Below are 17,389 nucleotides of genomic sequence, written 5' to 3' on the forward strand. Positions count from 1 at the left end.
TCTTTATGTTGCAAGGTGTAATCTACTGTAGCCACTGGAAAAGCACCAGCCAAATAAGGTAAATAAAGAGGTGGATCTTTCCCATATAGAGCTTCATAGGGAGTGGTCTAAATAACCGAATGATAGGTGGTATTGTACCACCACTTCGCCAAGGGTAGCCAAGACGCCCAAGCATAAGGCTTTTCACTAGTCATGCATATCAAATAACTTTCTAAACATTTGTTAAGAATTTCTGTCTGGCCATCAATTTGAGGATGGTAGGCAGTAGACATCTTCAGTTTGGCGCCCAAATGTCAAAACTGTTACTGCCAAAAGTTGCTTAAAAAAATTCTTTCTTTATCAGACACGATCGACTCAGGTATCCCATGCAACTTATAAATGTGGTTAAGATACTCTTGAGCTACGGTGAAGGCAATAAAAGGATAAGCCAAGGCCATGAAGTGACCATACTTGGTCAAACAGTCAATCACTACAAGAATGGCTGATTTACCCTGTGACAAAGGCAGACCCTCAATAAAATCCATGCTGATGACAGTCCAAGCATGACTGGGTATAGGTAAGGGTTGCAAAAGCCCAGGTGAAGCAGAGTTATCAGCTTTGCAGCGTTGGCAAATGATACACTCCCGCACCCAGTGCTTACCATCTTTAGAGAGACCCTTCCTATGACGAGTGGCATGGATGCCAGAATGACCTCCCAAAGCACTGTCATGGAAAAGACCAAATATGTGTCTTCAAAGCTGGATGTCATTTCCCACCACAATTTTGCCCAATCTGCGAAGGAATGTACCATGCCACGAGTACTTTGGGTGCAACTGGGGCTACATTTGAACATCTTGACACAACTGATATAGCTTCTTATTTGTCGCATATGAAGCAATAATGCGTTCCCATACCTTAGACCAAGAAGAGTCAAAACTATCTTCACATTGGGGCAGTTGATGAGTGTGGTCATGAGGTTTCCTGGACAAAGCATAGACCACTATATTCTGAGCTCCTTGGCAATATGAGATCGAATAATCGTATCCCAACATCTTATCAACCCACTTCTGCTGGTAAGGTGTAATTGCCTGCTATTCGGATAGGAATTTTAAGCTCTGGTGATCTGTTTTGATGAAGAAATCTCTGCCCAAGATAGGGATGCCCTTTTTTAACTACTAACAGTACTGCAAGCATCTCTTTGTCATTGATAGACAAAGCTTGATACTTGACTCCCAACGCCTTGCTGAAGTATGCCACTGGTCTTCTATTTTGCTACGAAATAGCCTCGACCCCTTGGCCACTAGCATCCGTCTCCAAACAAAAAGGCTCTTGAAAATTTGGTAAAGCAAGAACTGGAGCTTGACAAATAGCTGTTTTGAGCTAATCGAAAGCAGTCTGCTCCAACACTGTTCATTGCCAGGTAACATCTTTTTTTAATAATACAGTGAGGGGCTTAGCCAGTAATCTATACCCCTTGATGAACCATCTGTAATACTCGGACAAACCAAGGAAGCCTTACAACTCCTTGACAGACTTTGGAGGAGACCAGTCCAGAACACCAGCCACTTTGGTTCGATCCATATTGACAACTCCTTGAGAGATAACATGTCCAAGATACTCCACCTGAGTAGCTCTAAAAATACACTTAGATTGCTTAGCATAAAGTTGATTAGATCTCAAAACTTGGAGCACCTCTTACAAGTGAATCAAATGGTCAGTCTATTTCTGGGAGTATACGAGTATATCATTAAAAAAAAGAACTGATCTCTGTAAGAAGGATCGAAAGACTGAATTCATCAGTGATTGGAAGCTAGAGGGGGCATTGGTCAAGCCAAATGGTATGACCAAGAATTCATAATGGCCAGCATGAGTTTTAAAAGCTATTGTGTACACATCCTGCTCCCACATTTGAATCTGATGATAGCCTGAACGCAAATCCAATTTGGAGAAAAAATTTACTTGCCCCAATTCATCCAAGAGCTCTTCAATAATAGGATTAGGGAATCTGTCTTTAATGATCAGTTGGTTAAGCTGCCTGTAGTCAATACACAACTTCCAACTGCCATTAAGATCAAGCTTAAGAGCTTCTCCTTTCGGTATTACTATATTTCCTTCATGCACTCAAGCTTGTTCTTTTTTCAATGACTTGTGGTCATTGTCTTACCTCTTCTTCTGGTTGTTGTGTAATGGGGTGTAAGTTTGCTGCTAAATTTGCCTTCTTTCCACCATCTCCTTCAACATATCAGATCAAGAAACATGACAATGGCAAACTCACAGTGGTTTCATCATTAATGCCTGATGATGCTTCTTTGGACGTGCTTTTAATTGACACTAAACATGGGAACAAAATTGTTGGTTTTTATTTGAAAAACTCATATGCACGCCTTACTCTGCTTTACTCTCATGGCAATGCTGGTCAGCTCTATAGCCTCTTTATTCAGCTCAAAGCCCACCTTGGAGTCAATCTTATGGGGTAAGTTGGGTTTTTAATGCTGTTTTCACGTTTTTAACCGACTTTACATTTAGCAACTAAGCTTCCTAGGCTGAGAGGTGTAGTTCTACATAGCAGCATTCTTTTCGCCTTAAAACGACAAAGTTGAATACTAGTGAGGGATGTTGTAAGATTAAGTTATGGCAACCCAAAAGTCCAAAACCAAGATTTAGTAAATGTTGGTGGTAGCCTAAGTGGTCTTGATGTTGGAGACCTCGGTGTTTGAACTGCTGCCGGAAACCGAAATGCACGTCGGAATGTTGCTGCTTCTGCAACAAATGTTCCTGGTGGAAATGTTGCTGTTCTGGGGGTACACACAATAATAATGATGAGTTATATGGTATAAGCAAGAGGGCTAATGGTGATAATGTGCTTTGCATAGATTGCTGAACTTGCTTAACATCCGCCCACCCTATAATCATTGGCAGTAGTAGCCTACAAAACAAGATTTTATAAGTTTACCTTTTAATTCAACCACAACAACTCTCGGTTGTTGAATTATTTGAAAGTTTTCATTTAAGCTATTAATTTATTCAAAACATTTGCTTAAGTCATTGGTTGTTAAATTTTTTTAAAAAAAAAGTCTAACTAGTAAATTTTAAGCGATGATTCAACAATTGGTAAGGTGAATCAAAAATCATCTATGGGGAAAAGAATATACTTTAGATCTAAGTCGATCTAACAATCAATATTGGAAATCGGAAAAGAAAACCGTTTGAATTTTGATTCATAGATTCATGATATTCAAAGTTATTTTATAAAAAAAAACTAAACCGTAAAAGAAAAAAGAAATGAGAACTTTCTATTGATGCAAGCTATACGAACAAAGAAGTCCGTACGACAATGATTTTAATAGCTTAGTGATTTAAATTAAAACTTTTGAATAATTCAGTGATTATTTTATAATTTTTGAAATTAAATAACCAAAATATAAACTTACTAATAGTTTAATAATATTAGTGTAATTTATCTTTACTTTTATATATTTAAAAAATATAGGAGCTTTTATTGATTATTACCCATTAAATTTTGGGATAGGAAGGTAAAACGATTACTTTGATTAATTTTGAATATAATCAATGATAATTAATCATGACACATCAAGTATCATATTTTTTATTAGTATATTTTGTCAACATTTACAGCAAATATACAAGCATCGAGGCAAAATTTGTTATTATATAAATCAAAATCATGTAAAATTGATAAAAAAAAATATGAAGGCTGTGCTTACTTATCATTAATTGCTTACTTTCAAAATTGATAGAGGCTAAAATTGGTTCAATCTTTGTAGAAAGTAAAATGATTCATTTTGTTTTATTTGAAAAAAATTTTAGAAAACGAGTCAGTAAGTTGGTTCCATGGTGTAGTGGTTAGCACTCTGGACTTTGAATCCAGCGACCTGGGTTCGACTCCCGGTAGGACCTTCAATTTTTTTCCTATAATATTGTAATTACTTTACATACGGACACATTATATTACAATTACAATGAAACTTTACATAGTTAATGGATTGACTGATGAATTTGCCCATGGATTTGAGCAGCAAGAGCCATAAAACACACTTCAAACTTTCTGAATCATCAACGCAGCTCTGCAAGATAAAGTCCAAATATCACATATGTTTCTAACAATGTGAGTTTTCACTATTAGTATCTCTTTCTTTTTTCTTTTTTTTCAGCAGTATGGTTTACATTTTCCCAACTTGTACAAACTTACAATACCATATTCCATCAACACTATCATGCGGTAGAACAACTTTTCACCATTCATCACCCGAATTGTGCCGATTAGCTCTTAAGAAAATGGTACTTTGATTCAACATAGCTCTCTGCATCCCATAAAAATGAACCAAATGCCACTGCTTCCAACACTAGCATTGTCAACCCAGAGAAAGTGAGTGAAACTACTTCATCATTTGAAGTATCGAGTGAACCGTCATCGAGAATTCGAATGTCAGGCCTCCCGAATAGTGCTTGTGTTTGCTTTTCAATTAACGAAATAGCTTCTTTGGATCTTATAGTTGCGTATCTCTGAAGTGTCTCGGAATCCAAATACATAACGTAAGATCTCAGTCTATATTGTTTTCCTTCGGCATCTCCGTATCCTCCTCCATCATCGTCATCGTGGGGTGGGATTCTAATCAAAGAATCTGGATCCCAAAGCTGCTTCCCTGGATTAGGATCTTCAAATCTTGCTTGGCTTTTAGTGAAATCCTCGGGAAGGGTTTTCATTGTTCTCTCGAGTTGAAACCGTTGATCGACTCTTCTAAGGAAATATCCGTACATTATCGAAGCAGCATAGAGCTTTCCAAGCTTGATCTTGCTAATTTGAACAATGGTACTTAGGGGACCAACCATTCGGTCTCCGAGCACAAGGGATAAGTGGCTTTGAATCATTTCAAATGCTTCAGGAGAATGAACAAATTCCAGTTTTTGTTCCTGGTTTGGCCAAAAGTCCACTCGTCCAGTAGGGTCTGAAGTTTCCGTTACCTTAGGAATCATTGAAATCTCGTTGTCGACAAATTTCTGTACAATCAAACAATATATGATTTCCTCCAGTGTTTTCTGTCTCTCCTTTTCTTTAACTTCAGCTATTCTCCTACAGTTCAATGGTTTCAATTATATCAGTAACTTCTTAGTAGGGTAATAGCAAAAGAACAGGTAAAAGTACCATGGAAGCCCTTGTACTAAGAGTCGGATTGCATTTTGCCCCCTTTACTCAAAAAATGGACAAATTAATCACTATACGTTAGATCAAAGAGCAAATTCATCCTTCTTGTTAAAAATTTCATTCAATTCTATAGTTAAAAATTTGTGTGCCTGGCAAAATAACTAGACGTGTACCACATTCTGACGTACATGGACTGGTTTTTATCAATAGAAATGGATGAAATTTTCAACAAAATGACCAATTTGCTCTTTGCTTTAATGTACAGGGACTAATTTGTCCATTTTTATAGTAAAGGAAGCAAAATGCAATCCAACTTCTAGTACAAGGGCCTCTATAGTACTTTTCCCCAAACGAACAATGTAGTAAGCACTGGTTGAATTTTGAAATAATTAAGTCAAAAACCTATGATTTTAAAAAGTAACACAGCATAACATAAAAATGCTATTATCCTGTTAATTTATGAAACGAGAAACATTTTATTCTAATTCACATGCATGCACACACATACACCCAGATTTTTTCAACTGCACTATAGAAGGAACTAAAATGGAAAGAGATGAAGCTCACTTGTAGAGGAGATCTTGAGATTGTGGAGTTTCTTCTGTCTGGTCATTTTTATCACTCTGAAGGTTATCGAGCTGTTGATCAACAGCCGCAGGCAATAAATGAGGATGAGTTCTCAATATTTGTGCCAAAAGCTGGCCAACCGGAGATTCAAATTCTACAGGAGCAATTGGTGATAAATTATCACCTGACTCCCCCGAGGCTCTCATAGTTAAGCATCTTCCTCCTCGGTACTTATCGGGGACCATTCCTAGCTTTGGAATGCATAACGTGGGACATCTCTGAATAGAAAACACTCAGAGAGAGCTAATCAGACAGGGGAAAGTATCAAAGACTGAAGATTCTATATTTTTACGCCTGTATTCCAAAACATGCATGCCATAGGAGTGAGTATTCTAAAACATGTAACGCATGCTCTACTATCAAGTTTTACTCAAATTGAAATCTATTTAACCGAACTGCTTTCGACTACTTGGTATTTCGCAATCAGAACATCATAAATTAAATGATTTCCAAATAATGGTAACACATTTCAGATTCACAAACATAGCACCTCCTAAAAGCATGAAGATCCAAAGGCCATATATATATAAACTCCAAGAACTTTATAAAAGAAACATGCTACTAAGTTTTTCCATATCTATTTCTTTAAGTTTAGCAAAGACAACTACGACGTAAAAGTGGCAACATGGATTGGTTCAGTTAGTTGAGTACTCATCAGCACCCCCAAGCAGGGGCAAAGGATGGGGGGCTGGCAGGAGCCTTGTCCCCCTAAAATGAGAAATTTCTTCTTAGACCCCCAGAAATTCATAAAATCCTAAGTTAATATATGGTAAAATTATAGTTTAGGCCCAAAAATGCTAGAATTTGAAGTTACTCTTTTTGAAAACCACAATGTTATAAGCCAATACAAGGGCAAAATTGCATTTTAACTCTAATAAAAATATGTAACTTAATCTCGAGCCCCCTCTAAAAAAGTTTCTGGCTTTACCCCTGCCCCCAAGCAAGTACCAAGGTTCGAGTCTCGTCAGCAATCTCATTTGGTAGGTGATATTGGGTAGCCTTCCCTCACCTAAATTTATTTTGACCAGAAAAAAAAAAGTAGTATTCAAGCATTTCCTCTTTCCAATATTTTCAATAAACTATCCAACTGGTATAAGTTAACATAGCAGCAAAATATGAACAAGGATTAAGCAGTTGCCAGTAGACTGCATCCAATGGCAAAGAGGAAAACAACAATAGGTTTCTAATAACTAGCAACCAAACTGGAATTTGCACAACCACTGAAGAAAACCCTAGCATCAAGGGAGAAGAAAACAAGAATAAAACCAGCAATTTGTATCAACTATCTAATTAAATACCAAACTTTTATGTTCTCTATATGAAAAAAATACTATTCCCAAGGGACCAAAAAAATTCCCAGAGTCTAGAATTTTACAATAATTAAAACCAAGATATGAGCAACACAAATAGACATATAAATATGAACATAAAAAAGAAAAAGGGAGCATACTTTGAAGAAAGGAGAAGAGAGGAAGAAATGATTGGGATGGAAGTGTCTGAAATTGAGGGTTCCAGCTGAAGGGATGGCTATCAATACCTCAGTTGCTACGCCCGCTATCTGCATTTCTTAATTTGCTACTCTCTCTCTTTTCTTTTTTTTTTTGCTTTTGAAAAAACCCTAAATCAAAATCCTCTAAGAAGAAAGAAGGGAAGAAGGAGGTTTTTGATAATGGTGGGAAATACTGTAAGATGGAATGTGGTGGTTGTTGAAACTAGTTTCTTTGTGGACTTCTCTTTCTTTTTTTCTTTTTTCTTTTTTTTTTTTCCATTTTTTCTAAATTACTTTTTTTCTTAAAAAAATTTTTTTTGCAAGAAGTTTATATATTTAGTGATTTATAACTTTTCTAAAAAAATAAATTATTAGATGAAAAAAAATACACTTATTTCAAATAGAGGTGATCATGGGTTGGGTGGCCTGGCCCGACCCGATGGTCCGCCTGAAATATAGGAGGGTTCGGATAAAAATATAGGCCCGAAATATGAGTTTGGGTAAAAAATGAGGCCCGTTTGGAAAACAGCCGGGCCTCGGGCAAAACTTTTTTGACCCGGGCCTGACCCGGCCCGAATATATAATAAATATATATTTTTTATTTTTTAATTTTAAAGTATTTTTAAAATTCTTTATTTTTTATTTTTTATTTTTAAAATACAATTTTTGTGTTTATTAAAAAAATGGGCCGGGCTAGGGCTTAGGAATTTTTTCCTAGGCCGGGCTTGGACAAAATTTCAGGCCCATATTTCGGGCCGGGCCAGGGCCTAAGACGCGGGCCAAAATTTTTTTAAATCCGACCTGACCCGACCCATAATCACCTCTAATTTCAAATATATTTGTTTTTTTCCCTAAACATGCTTGCTTTTTAATAACAAGAATAAAGGTTTTTTTTAAGAATATAGAAGGGGTGAAGAAAGTGAAATGAAAATTATGAATTGGAATTTGTTTACTTTTTCCTATATTACTCCATTTAGGAGTAAATGAATAGAACATTCGATAAATTATTCATGAACTACTCGTATAACATTTGTTTATGTTTGTTTATTAACAGATGTGTGTTCGATTTGTTTATGTTCACGAACAAACTCATTTATTGGCTCGTTTATAAGTTCATTTATTGATTTGTTTATGACTCGTTTATTTATTAATGATATTTTTTATAAAAATTCCTTTAGTATATATTAATAAAATTATCTTGGTTTGTATTTTTCATTTATAATATAATTATTAATATTTATATTTGACTATTTTATATCTAAACAATATATGTGTATGTATTTATTGTTTGTTTGTTTATTATTTATTAACATTGTTCGTGAACATGTTCAATTATATGTTCATGAACAACTTAATCAAACATCACGAACATTAAACAAACGAATATGAACACACGTAATTTTAAATAAACGAACATGAACAAAAATTTGAAATTTATTAACGAACACAAACTGAACACGAACAAGCTTAAAAATAAACAAGCGAACATGATTAGAGGTTTTTCGTTCAAGCTCGGTTCATTTACAGTCCTAACTCTATTGAGTTCTCAATTATAAAGTTAAGAAAAAAATTAAGCATAAAAGAGTATGTAAAATTATTAATTTTAATGAAACTTATTTTTCATTCATTCTATTTAAACCATATTGAATTCTAACTTTTGTAAATATAAAAATAGTAATAATTCATTTTACTAAATTTAGATGATAAATGTAATTGTCAAGCTCTCATTTTCACTTCAAAGCTTGTTTCTTTTCATAGGTTTTCTGATATGATAAGCAATTAAACTAAATTATTAGTAAGCTCAATTTTAAAAGATAAACTCTTAGTAAATTTAATTTCGACCACTTAATTTTAAAAATTATTTAATTGTCATTAAATTATAAAAAAATTTGTTCAAATAACAAAACTGTTAAAATTTGTTACTAACCTTCTCATTCATACCAACCGATTGTTACTAACCTTCTCATTCATACCAACCGAAAACCCTTTCCTTCCTCTTCCATGGATGATATTTTTTTCATACAACAATTTTAAATATTATAAATCTACGAATAAAAATTTAAATAACTTTCTTCTCTTATTTTCAACACTAATTGTCAATTTAACTTGGATCTCGTTCATAGGTACTAATTCACAACACCAATAATCAAATCGTTGCCTTTTTCTAAAAAAAAGTAACAGTCCAATAAATTAATAAAAACTTTAAAATAATTCAGAGACTTAAATAAAAATTTTGGAATAATTTAACATCCATTTTATAACTTTTCGAAGTTAATTGACTAAATCATAAAGTTATTAATAATTTAGTCACTTTTGAGTGTGGTTTACCTTTTAACATATTATCATGTCCTTGATTTTGCAAGCAGCACAACAATTCCAATGCAATCAAAGGGAATAAAATAAATATAGTAAAAAGAAAACTATCATCACCCAACCATTAAAATGAATCATAGTTTATTACACATTCATCATCAATCATATTTTAACATAAAACAAGCTTGAAAAGGTTTAAAAGAAAAACCTGTGCATACTTGCCCTTCTTTCAACAAAGAAAGGTATCACATTCACATACACTCACCCTTTCTTTCAACAAAGAAAGGTATCACATTCACATACTTATATAGTCTACATACCATCATCATCCTCTTAAGGCTTTGCTTGCAAAAGGCAAGCCAAATCAATGGTGATGGATTATAAGGGATATGGGAACCTAAAAATCTATCAAGGTCAGCTTTGATGATATTTATAACATGTCATGCAGAATAAATATTGTCTTTAGCTAAGCTAAATTTGGTTAAGAGGGTGTATAAATCCTACTGACTACCTTGCACTTGCTCTATTTGTTTATCATTATTTGTGTGTTGGTCATTCCTACTGGAATTTAGATCCTCGTGCCCTGGAATTTCCTTCAGCCTCTCCTGCAATGTTGTAACTGATATTAGAAAGAAGTTTTATTCGAATGGGGTCTCTAAGGACGACATGCTAACAAGGTTAAAATTTTTGAAAAGCAAACCAAGAGTGGAATATGACCTTGAGAGAGGTATTCTCTGCGAGAAGTTGCTCATACTCGCTCTTGATACGGTTAGCTTCTGATCTAAGACTGGCATTCTCTTCTTTTAAAACTTCAGCACGCTGAGCCAGCTCATCGCATTCCGCCTGATTCAACAGCAAGAATTTGAGAAAAAGAAATTAACATGTGGCTTTCAAATGGAAGATGACCGTAATACAATCCACAATTTCGGAAGGATACTTCATTACCTGCTTGCGCAACCTGGATCTACGAGCGGACTCTCTGTTTGATTGCTTCCTTCTCTGTCTTTTAAGCTCCCTTTCATCCTAAACTCATAAAACCAAATAGTGCCAGTTACAAAATAACCCAAAAAGAAAAAGAGAACCCGAAAAAACAGATCTTACAACATAGGCAAGGGAAGTATGAGACAGTTGATTGGATGAGAAAATCAAGTCCAGCTAACTTAGATTGAAATTAAACATTTCAAAAAATGATGGCAAAGCACTAAACCTGAAGCAAAGATATCAAATCTAAGGAGATCTTGAATTTTACTATATTGTTTAGAGAGAGAGAGAACCTGTAGCCATATCTGTGACTGAACACTGTCCCGTGATGCAGGAGTTACTATTCCTCCTGCAACTGGAGTTGGAGGAACCTTCCCACGCATTGCAGGGATGGTAGATGAAGCCGGACTCCCCCAGTAGTCCATCCCAATATGTAAGTTTGTTGTTGGACCAGGAACAGCTGTGGTGGCCACAGCCGTTGATATAGGTACAATGGGCAATGCTGTACTCACCATTGTATTTGCGCCTCCATTCTGAGGACCATGTGCTGAGTTTCCATTCTGAGATGCTTCACCTGTAATACAGACATTGTAGACACTCAGGATACCCAAATGATACTAAAGAAATGCAAAAAGATATGCTATTGACACTATCATTGTCTAACCTTCTCCAGAATCTTGTCTTCCTCCAGACTTCAAATGTGAATCCTACAAATAAGGAAACAAATAAGATTTTACAGCATAAATATGTGAATTCCTGAATTTTGGATAAAAATGAGCCATTGAAAGTTTTCTCATCCTTGGAATAGTTCCAAGAGAAGCTGCAACTGATGGGGAGCTGAAATAGAGATTATTGTCAAAAGCCGCTTTAGCATTTCTTCAATAACACAACTGCATAGTATTTTTATGACATATAGAACAATTCAACTTTGTTTCCTATGTGACAGGAATAAATAGAAAATTAATCTGATTAGTTGGCAGGCTAACTCTAACAACATAATACAGAAGCTGCATGAGGATTTTATGCCATTTAGAGACTGTCTCAACCAATGCTCCTAAAAATTTCTGAAGAAGCATTTATGTCAGTCTCTGAGCAACATGCAGGCAGACAAGGTTGAAGCAAGGAATTTTATGTTTTTTTTTTTGGGGGGGGGGGTCTAAAAGAGGATGAAATAATAAATTTGGGGGGAGCCAAAATAGATTTTTACCATCTTTTGAGAAAGAGGATATTGAAGTACCTAGGTATTGGACAAGCCAAGGGGACCAAGGCCCCAGCCTTCGCCCCTGCAGGCAGACATACACTGGGCAAGGGACATCATCTTGAACCATAAGTGAAAACCCTAAGATTAATAATGCAAAAAATTTGCCCACTAAGTGGGCACCTACATACAGAATGAAAAGAAATGTGAGCCCCTTTAGCTCTATTAACTTATCTTCATACTTAGGGCAAGCCAATATCGAGAAATACAGAGAGTCTGGTAGCCACAGAATTTAATAGAATCGAATAGCTGATGTCAAAAAAATATGATGTATGGCAAAAAGAAAATTGCAAATAGGAAATCCTTTACCAGGGAAACACCAGTAACGTCTCTAGGAACTTATTTGTTGTATCATAGGTCCATGAAAAATGCTCAGTTGCAGAGTAAGACCACTAACAATATAAAACACAGGATATAATTTATCCAAAACAACTTGTTAAAGATTATTGCCAGTACCATGCAATTAAAACAGTTAAACCTGAAGATATTTAATAAAAACAAATAGTCAGTCAAGCCAAGCCTGGTCAATTGAAGCATCAACTATTTCAAAACACCAACTATTCATATCCAGAGTGTAGGGTGAAATAATAGCTATGGTCATAAATTCACAAAAATATAAGTCTTGCCCTGGAATCCACCATTTACGAAGGGTGTTCATGCTCCCCAAGATAGATGAAATACAGAAGCAATTTCAAAATATGAAATTATCACAAAGGAAAAGACAAGAGGCAATGTACTCACATTGTGGGAGTTCTCTTCACTGCCTTCACTTGTACCTTCACTTCCACTCTCAGCACTACACATACACAATTATTACACAGTCAGCTAAATTACCTAGAAGGATCATTTTGATAGCAACCACAAGCAATTAGCAAGTTGTTATGCTTAGATGAGTAGGTGCATCTAAAAGTCTAGATATGACTTCGACTACCAACTAAAAGGCTCAAACAATAAAAGGAAAACAAATGCTTAGTCAAATCATCTTAATTCAGGAGCTCTTCAAGCCACACAAACAAACAGAACAATTCAAAAACTATTATCATAGAAGTTCAGGGGGGAAAAGCCTTACTCTTAAACAAACTTTTCAAAGCTTTCTAAATCTTCGTACAACTTAATAAAGGGAGAAGCATGGGAGGTTTATTCAAGAGTGGAGGTAACGAGAGAGCTTCTTCAATAAAGGGTCCTAATGACTTCTCAATGAAACCCAATTGAAACTACTTTGTTTAATAGGCTCTTTTCTTATTATTAAATTCTATGGTAAGACTTAGATATGCGGATCAAGAGTAGCCTTCTGACAAAAAGTCCATGTAATCAACAGCAGCACAAACTTTGCAAACAAAATATATAGAATAACTGGAAAGATCATTTCTTTTCTCCCCTACCTTCTAGAATAAGCTCCATTAGCCGAAGCACCTGATTCTTTACCGAGATTATTGTTCTTTCCAGTAATCATGTTCAAACTGCCTAAACTCCCTTTTGATCTTTTAATTGGCAACTTTTCCTTCACATCAGAAGGCTTACCATCTGCTTCCATGTTTCCAGGAGTATTTCCCTATATAAAATCTCAAGATTCATTCCTCTGAAAGAATGGACAAAAAAACATGCCTTCTAAAAGTAAAATCATAAGAAAGAGTAAGATTAAGTGCTCACAGAAGCCTCAACAATGCCGTTAGGAGAAGGCATAGCAAAAGGACTAAAAGGATAAGATCCCTGTCCAAGATTAAACCATGTCATGAAGAAGGCTCCAAATCTCGAGCTATTGTGGCATTAGAAACAAAACTAAGAACAGTGAAAAAGAACAAACTGGAGGAATGGATGGATGCGCATATATTCCACCATGAGGATACATTGCAACATAAGGATGTGGTGGGGTACCATATGGAGGTATAATATGCTGCAAGAAACAAAGAATTACATTAAAGCTTTAATGACCAGCAAATGAAATCATTAAACCAGAGTAGTTAACAGAGCCAACAAATCCTAAAGCTGTAAAACTTAACAATAATAATAATGCACCATCTACCATCCTACAATACCAATTAACAACCATAAATACCTGAACCCCCCACATATATGGGGGAGCTTGAGGACTCGATGCCAAGAACCCATGTGGAGGAATGGGAGAATATGCCTGCTAGCAAACAACAATCCGCATATATAATAATTCAAAAGCACGTATGACCTTAATTCCAAAAATAGAAACTGAACACATTTATCTACCAAACCTGAAATCCAGACCAGTCTCCATTTGCTGGACCAGCTGAATTAGTGGTTGAAGATGGCTCCTGAGCACAAATAGAACATTATTATAAACAGAAACCCAACACACACAGACACACTAGTAAGAACAGCTCCAAAATTTTCAAACAATTAACAAAAACATACCTGAGAACTACTAGCAGGAAGTGTTTTAGGCTCCTTTTCTTGTGCGGTTTTATCCATCTCACCGCTACCCACTACTCTATATCCACCAATCAACTATTAAAAAACCCTCAAAACCATCCTACAAATATTCAATAGATACTTCCATCAATAATCCGCAGTTTCCGATTTATCTGAACCCTATGCATGCAAGGAATGTCAACACAAAAGAAATCACAGCTTACTATTTAAAAAGAATGCCTTAAAATACATATACCGAATGCATTAGCCCCAATCAAAAAAGAAAATTCCCCATTTACATCACATCAAAAACAATTAAAATTCCAATATCCAATCCTCTTTTTAATTATATTTCTCAGTAACCAAGCAAATAACAATTAAGAAAAAGATGTAACATGCATCCACGGAAAGAAATAATTAAGAAAAACAAATTGTATTTGATAAAATTAGAAGGCATGCAATATACTGTTGACTACTCCACAAAATTAAGAAACAAATTATAAAAAAAACGTAAATATTGAATTACCGGTAAAAAAAAAACCAAACTGATACAAAAGCCGAGTCTGAGATCCACTGAAAAAGAAGCAAAATTTAGGGAGCTATGGAGCTGAAAATTGCGCGAAGGGAGTTTTTTATTTCGATGGGTGGGGAAGAAGGGTGTAGGTGTCAATCTAGGAAAAAATTAAGGGTAGGATTGGAAGACAACAAATTTCTCATTTGTCCATTCCTTTTTCCTTTTCCAGATGGGAAAATTGTAAAAGATCATGCGATTGATGATGTTACACGTCGTACGGTAGTGGATTATTACTGGGATTTCCCTTTCTATTTTCATGACATCGGGAATTCTCTATTTTGTCCTCCAATTTATTTTTTTATGGCTTAATTCAATGATAAGCCCTCAAAATATATCCTTTGTTTGATTTAAGTATCTAGTTTTTTTTTTTCTTATAACCATTCGTTTTTTATTGATCCTTTGTTTTTAATGCTTTTTTTTTCTAATGGTTAGAAGATTTTTAAATCTAATTCCAGTTTCTTTTAAAAAATCAATTTTAATAGGTTGGTATTGTTATTTTTAATAATTTTATTTATAATGTTTATGATTTTTCTAATAATTTTAAATTTTTAAAAGGTCTTGATTGATTTTTTTTAATTTGTTACTAATTTCTTTGAAAAAGAAGGTTAGGTGGTATGCTGTAGTAATCCTTCCCTGAAGTATTATGTTGGGAGTCCAAATATTTGTTGTGTCAATCGTTGTTTCTATTGTCGGAAGAGTTTTTTAGCACCTTTTGTTTGGAAGGCTCCGTTGTAGTCGTTGTGATTATTTATGGCATGGTTGATTACTTTTATAGGGTTTCGTTGTGCTTAGGTGAAGCAAATCGCATTTTGATGTTTCCAAGAAGCAATCCATTCTCGAATATCTGAGATTTGTAAGACATCGACGTGGACCGACCATGAAATACTGAATCAAATCGGTCTGATTAGGGGCATAGTCGGAATTGATTCATTTTGCTCTGAACAAATAACACAATAAAGGTGAATCGGAATCCGTCATTTTAATAGTTCATCACGGGTTGGTTGTAGATTGCGGCAAAGTTTCCAGAGGAATATTATATCTTGTGCGGAATATTAATACGCTATAGTGCCTCCCATTTTATGTTAAACTAGTTGTGAGTGAGTTCTGGGTTACGTTCCTCGATTAACATGTTGTAGGCAGCTTTGACTAAGAACTCGTTCCAAAAACTATGTTTCCACACATACCTGTCATTAACGTCGGCCGTTAAAGAGAAGCTCCTCAAGTGTAAATCATTGGCCCAGTTGTCTCCCAGTCAATTCTGTATAAATTGGGAACACCACCTTTGGTTTTCTGTATCTTATATGTTTGTTAATGGAATCCCCAACCAATCCAAATTAATTTGGTCCAAGCGTAACGTCTCTATTTGCGGCAATGGCCTAGCACTCAAACATCGGAAGATATATTAAGTAAAAAATTTCAAGTACTTGTTTTTTACGAACTTTGCTACTATCTTTAGGGACAGTTTCATGCAAAAATACGTCTGTTTTTTTCAAATGAGATAAAATGTTACAATTTCCCTCTTGCATGAAAATTCTCAACACCAAGTACATGATGTGTGTTCTAACTTTTCTAAGTAACCATGGTTTTCATTAAATTAAAACATTTAAATTAATAAAAATTACATTTCTCACTTTATTGTCCCAAACATGAAAAATTGTCATGCATAAAATTAGATAAAATGAAGTGTAAAATAAAGTATATTACAATTTAATTAATTAAATGCAGATAGGTGGGTATGCGCTCTTTCTTTCTCATTATAAAAATGTTAAATTTCAATTTTGATCTTTAGACTTTAAATTCTAATATAATTTCATTACCATGTTTTTATAATGTTATTAAATAGTTTAATATTACGTGGTTATATATGATTTAAATACCTTAAGAGTCTTAGAAACTAACACGTAGTTTTTATTTATTCGGTGTTTTTCTAAACATTAAAAGAGGATGATCAAATTTGATTTGAACCCTATACTATGCCGAGACTTGAGATTTAATATATACTTTAATTTTTATATATAATTTGGTTCCTCCACTTTTATAATGTAATTAGTTAATATTGTTAATTATTTTAATCAAAATGTTAAAGTCATTTTTCTTAAGAACGCGACAACAAAAAATCATTTTATCATGATGAGTTTGAAAAGTGTTTTAAGAAAAATTCTAATTGAGTATTTCAATATTATTTTAATGTTACATGACTGCAAAGTGAATATATCATTTGTTTTTAATTTCTAAAAGTCGCACCATTTAATAGAATAGTGAATTTTAATTTAAAAAATAGTGAAACTAAATTCTGAAATAAAAGTAGAGATTAAATTCCTATACACAAAGTGTATAGAGATTTAGAACATATCTTTAACCTTCAAATACGTGTGGGAGTGAACCGTATTAGTATATTTTAATTACAATATCTTAATTTTATAAAATATTATAAATTAATAAAAAATGGTAAACTGCACTAATAGTCACCCAAGTATTCAACTTTTTCTTTTTGGTCACTAGTTGTTAAATTACTAATGGGAAGATAACTTGGTAGCTCATAAAATTAGCATAATAGCAACTTTAACTCTTAATATTCATACACCGTGTCAATTTAACCTTGATTATAAAAAAATAGCTCTC

The 17,389-nt window shown here is 34.4% G+C and overlaps 2 protein-coding genes and 1 non-coding gene across 6 annotated transcripts; 1 reads left to right on the forward strand and 2 right to left on the reverse strand.

Annotated features, from left to right (window-relative positions):
- Positions 1-3,825: 3,825 nt before the first annotated feature.
- TRNAQ-UUG (transfer RNA glutamine (anticodon UUG)) lies at positions 3,826-3,897 on the forward strand. Its single transcript has one exon. It is a non-coding gene; the product is annotated as a tRNA-Gln (tRNA).
- Positions 3,898-3,923: 26 nt separating this feature from the next.
- LOC105789385 (UV-B-induced protein At3g17800, chloroplastic) lies at positions 3,924-7,514 on the reverse strand. 2 transcript variants are annotated; one of them, XR_008193796.1, is made up of 4 exons: positions 7,221-7,514; positions 5,711-5,988; positions 4,190-5,071; positions 3,924-4,064 (listed from the first exon to the last, which is right to left on the reverse strand). XR_008193796.1 is itself a non-coding variant. In XM_012616762.2 (3 exons), the coding sequence occupies exons 1-3, from the start codon at positions 7,332-7,334 to the stop codon at positions 4,261-4,263; spliced, it is 1,203 nt and encodes a 400-aa protein (XP_012472216.1). In that variant the 5' UTR covers positions 7,335-7,513; the 3' UTR covers positions 4,043-4,260. The 2 variants fall into 2 exon arrangements, 1 of the variants encoding a protein (XP_012472216.1); XM_012616762.2 differs by having other exon boundaries at positions 4,043-5,071; positions 7,221-7,513.
- Positions 7,515-9,665: 2,151 nt separating this feature from the next.
- LOC105789386 (bZIP transcription factor 16) lies at positions 9,666-14,881 on the reverse strand. Of its 3 annotated transcripts, none has more exons than XM_012616763.2 (13): positions 14,720-14,881; positions 14,197-14,314; positions 14,037-14,096; positions 13,868-13,945; positions 13,616-13,705; positions 13,462-13,521; positions 13,194-13,363; positions 12,553-12,607; positions 11,218-11,260; positions 10,847-11,127; positions 10,518-10,595; positions 10,290-10,415; positions 9,666-10,177 (listed from the first exon to the last, which is right to left on the reverse strand). In XM_012616763.2, exons 2-13 carry the CDS (start codon positions 14,251-14,253, stop codon positions 10,073-10,075), a joined length of 1,203 nt encoding a protein of 400 aa, XP_012472217.1. In that variant the 5' UTR covers positions 14,254-14,314; positions 14,720-14,881; the 3' UTR covers positions 9,666-10,072. The 3 variants fall into 3 exon arrangements, with proteins under 3 accessions (XP_012472217.1, XP_012472219.1, XP_052483713.1); XM_012616765.2 differs by having other exon boundaries at positions 13,868-13,942; positions 14,720-14,880; XM_052627753.1 differs by lacking the exon at positions 14,720-14,881 and having other exon boundaries at positions 14,197-14,335.
- Between the last annotated feature and the right edge of the window lie 2,508 nt (positions 14,882-17,389).

This window comes from Gossypium raimondii, chromosome 2, assembly GCF_025698545.1.
Source record: "Gossypium raimondii isolate GPD5lz chromosome 2, ASM2569854v1, whole genome shotgun sequence".
Lineage (NCBI taxonomy): Eukaryota > Viridiplantae > Streptophyta > Magnoliopsida > Malvales > Malvaceae > Gossypium > Gossypium raimondii.

Excerpts from the sequence above, each read along its gene's own strand:
- LOC105789385 (XM_012616762.2), bottom strand. The coding sequence starts at position 7,334 with ATGCAGATAGCGGGCGTAGCAACTGAGGTATTGATAGCCATCCCTTCA. Across the intron at positions 5,989-7,220 it reads TCTCTTCTCCTTTCTTCAAA|AGATGTCCCACGTTATGCAT; the intron begins GTATGCTCCCTT and ends TTTTCTATTCAG. Across the intron at positions 5,072-5,710 it reads TCTCAAGATCTCCTCTACAA|GAGAATAGCTGAAGTTAAAG; the intron begins GTGAGCTTCATC and ends ATTGAACTGTAG.
- LOC105789386 (XM_012616763.2), bottom strand. The coding sequence starts at position 14,253 with ATGGATAAAACCGCACAAGAAAAGGAGCCTAAAACACTTCCTGCTAGT. Across the intron at positions 10,596-10,846 it reads AGTCACAGATATGGCTACAG|GATGAAAGGGAGCTTAAAAG; the intron begins GTTCTCTCTCTC and ends TTATGAGTTTAG. Across the intron at positions 10,416-10,517 it reads GATCCAGGTTGCGCAAGCAG|GCGGAATGCGATGAGCTGGC; the intron begins GTAATGAAGTAT and ends CTGTTGAATCAG.